Source organism: Apaloderma vittatum, unplaced genomic scaffold, assembly GCF_000703405.1.
Source record: "Apaloderma vittatum isolate BGI_N311 unplaced genomic scaffold, ASM70340v1 scaffold1271, whole genome shotgun sequence".
In the NCBI taxonomy this organism is placed as follows: Eukaryota; Metazoa; Chordata; class Aves; order Trogoniformes; family Trogonidae; genus Apaloderma; species Apaloderma vittatum.
In genome coordinates, this window is record NW_009697161.1 from 13,799 (window position 1) to 17,173 (window position 3,375).

The 3,375-nt window shown below is 42.9% G+C and overlaps 1 protein-coding gene across 1 annotated transcript in view; it reads right to left on the minus strand.

The window, feature by feature from the left end:
* Positions 1–573: 573 nt before the first annotated feature.
* SPECC1 (sperm antigen with calponin homology and coiled-coil domains 1) overlaps positions 574–3,375 on the minus strand; it is a gene marked incomplete at its 5' end in the record, with an annotated part of 36,907 nt that continues 34,105 nt past the window's right edge. Inside the window, 3 exons of the mRNA XM_009877280.1 lie at positions 574–929; positions 1,695–1,754; positions 2,143–2,259. Of these exons, the coding sequence (XP_009875582.1) occupies positions 840–929; positions 1,695–1,754; positions 2,143–2,259 (267 nt within the window). The remainder of the gene's footprint in view (positions 930–1,694; positions 1,755–2,142; positions 2,260–3,375) is intronic.

Consider the following 3,375-nt stretch of genomic DNA (forward strand, 5'->3'; position numbering starts at 1 on the left):
CAATTAATTGCATTTGCAATATTCCTATGATAACTGTGCCTGCACAGTCAGCTGGGAAACCAAGCTCTGGCTTCCCGTAGTAATCAAGTAATAAAGTTGTAGTAATAAACCTATTTTTCCTCAGAGAGATTACTTCTCTTTGATCTGAAATGAAGTCCCAGCACCTAATGGGATCTTACGGAGATTTTTCACTAACTGGTGATTGAACAGAGCGTGATTTCCGAGTTACAAATGATCCTGTTGTTATCCTGCTGGTTAAGCTATGACAAGCAAACTAGTACACATCTTGGGTCAGATGTGTGAGGACAACTCAGGCTGAGGTTCTATACACTCGTGTGCATGTCACAATGTTTTATAAAATATACAGTGGCAAGAAAACAACATGTATTTGGGATGAGTTAAGCATGTTTTGGTAAGAAGAGCATTTTTGTGAGCTTTAGTATTAATATTAATCCCCCAGCCTCCCTTGAGCGCCAGCATGGCCCACATTGATTTAGAAGTTCCTTTTGTAGCAGGTCTCCTGTTGGCGGAGTCTGGTTTGAGGCAAACACTGTTCAGCACAAGGGATCCTCTTCAGAAATATCCTACACGTGTTCAAAAAAGCTTTGTAATTTCCACATGGGAATAAAATTACAGATGAATTTGGTTTGTATAGATGGACAACGGATATTTATTTGGTTGCAGTCCCAGATGTAATCAAAATTATGGAAGAGCTTTCTTTCAAACTAAGAGCTTAGGTTCGTTGTGGTAGAGGAGCAAGTGGATTTGTAAAGTGATCAAGTGCATCTGTAGCATTCTTTGTTCTCTTCCCCACTTCTGTCCACCTCTTGCTCTGCATCTCAGGTCTCAAAGTACTTGTAAATCTGAGCGACGTATTGCATGACGCTCTGCCAGTCTGGCCGGTCTGTGTACATCATCTCACTGAGTTCCTGCATGGGACAGACACATTACCAAAAGTTAGTCAAGCACCACCCCGCAGACCATACTGGGTCCTCTGAGTAGCTACTGAACATTACTTCTCCTTCTATTCCAGAGCTCCTTAATGCCACACACAGTATCAAAGTCCATGGGAATGATCTACCGGCCTAGTGCAGTCCTGAAACTCGTTAAGGCACTAGTTACAACAGCTCAGTGCCTTCTACATTCTGAAAAGATCTTCTCCATCTGCAAGCAAAGACCAAATCCCTATATAACTTCATTTAAACTGTTGCTTCTTTGCACGTCTTTTGTTCTGCATTTAGCTCATGAGCCCCATAATGTCTTTCCTTCATATTAAACTTATCTGTTCCTTGTCATCATACTGTTTTAGAAAAGGTTTTTTAAACAGCTTAATAAGCAGATTGTGCTTCTGTTTCTTAAAACACTAAACACAAGGAAAGAAATCGTCTAACAGGCAAGTCTGCCCACGAAAACACAAATCATCTGGAACTGGCTTCCAAGAGGAGGGCATAATCAATGCTCTCATTTCAATACTGATGATCTCCAGAAGTTCCTTCAAATTGCATCAATTCTCTGGCGGTACAAACTCTTTCTGGAAGTTCTCCTAACACTGGGAACTTTCAGAGATGGTGATGCAGCCTTCCCTAGCACCATGCGAACATTTTCAGTGCAAGCTGGGACTGGCCACGTGGCAACAAAGGCTTCGGAACGACTTGCTGCCGCAGATCTTCCCTTGCTAAGAGACGGTTACTCACCAGGCTGGGTTTGATGCCTACACTTTCAGCAGCTTGAAATGCTAACAGCAGATTTCTCTTCTGTAAAAACAAAACAGAAGTTCAAAAGGATTACCATCAAGGTATGACTTCTGAGCCTGACCTTGCATCTGGTTTATCAGTAAGTTTAAATGGGCAGGTATATTTGAAAACTGAAACTAGATTCAACACTTTCCAGTTGACACTTTTTTGTTTTAGTAAGGTATACTCACAAGTTCTTTATCTTTGAATAGCTCATCCACTTTAGTCCAAGCTACAGCCCTCCGTATCTGACAAACAGATTCCAGTGAAACTCTTTACAACTGGGCAAAAATAGCCCCACTGAGCTTCTGTCTTTCTTCTAAGTGAAAGGTTTCTGAAGAGGTGTTAACTAATACAAGGCAGGTATAATTCTTATTGTAGGAGCAGTACAGAGGTACAACAAACTTACTTTGTCCTGGCTGTTGAGCTCCTGGTAAGGAATATGTGCAGGCAAATACGTGTGCAGAAGAGCGCAGAAGGCCAGTCCATCACTCCAGCTGCTGCTGAAGTTGGTAATATCAATATTCTGTAAGAGAAAACACGAAGAACCATCCCTGAACAGTGATACACGACAAAAAGAAACAAAAAACCCTCAAATAATAGTTTTTATGAAAAGACATCCTGCAGATATTACTTACCAGAAGGCAGAGAAAGAATGGGAAGTCTGAAATACAGAATCTAATCATCTATCCTAATTCCTAAAACGAGCAATGAGCAGTTGAGGAGAGAACAGAGGTTTCCTGATGCTCACTCTTCCTACTACCATAGCCACTGACAAATAAATGTGGCTGCATCACTAATAGCAAGTACAGTACAGCACCTTTATGGAACACAAAAAACCAGAAGCCTCTAAATCTTGTCTGCACACATTTCCTAACATGACAACAGAGCTGAATTTGCTTGAGGAAGCAAAGTTTTGGGAGGCATGTATGTACTAATAAATAAATGAAACTCCACAGGTGAGGTAGAAAAATCTGGCATGTCTGTAGGAACATTCCCACTGCTAGAAGCTCCAACAGGAAGGCAGAGAAAAGGACACATTTGAAAGAAATAGTCTAACTGGGCTGTGAGTTTAAAGGCTCAAAAAGTTCTTCCTTTCACTTGTTACCAGATGGGGGGATTCCTTTTTGCTAGTCACATAACTTATTTCAAAGGTGCACTCAGGTGCACAGAAGAAAACCAGAAATTCCAGAACGTGCCGCATTCAATGGGTGGATTAGAGTGATTGCAGAAACAAGTATTTTAAGATCAGCTCACCTGTAAAGAACTCCGCTAAAGTACAAAGATTACCGGGGTGCAGAGCGCACCCAGAGTTCTTCATGGGGATCCTCTCGCGAGGCACAACTGTAGCTAAACAGGCGCCTGTGGCCCCGCTCTGATCCTGTGAACGGGGTGACCTCGCTAATGCTCCTCTTTGCACTGACTGGCCATATCAGCACCCCGAGGAATTCGCAGGGCTAAGTTTTGCTGCTGTAGTAGCAGCTGTAGTTCCAAATACCAGCTAAAAACAAAACAGGGGACTAAGGGATATTGCTTAGAAAGGTACCAGCTGCTGGAGCATGGAAGGCTCCAGGACGCGATGGTACCACACCAGATCTCGTGCTGCGGCAGGGGGGGGGGCACCCCCCCAACATCCTCGCCC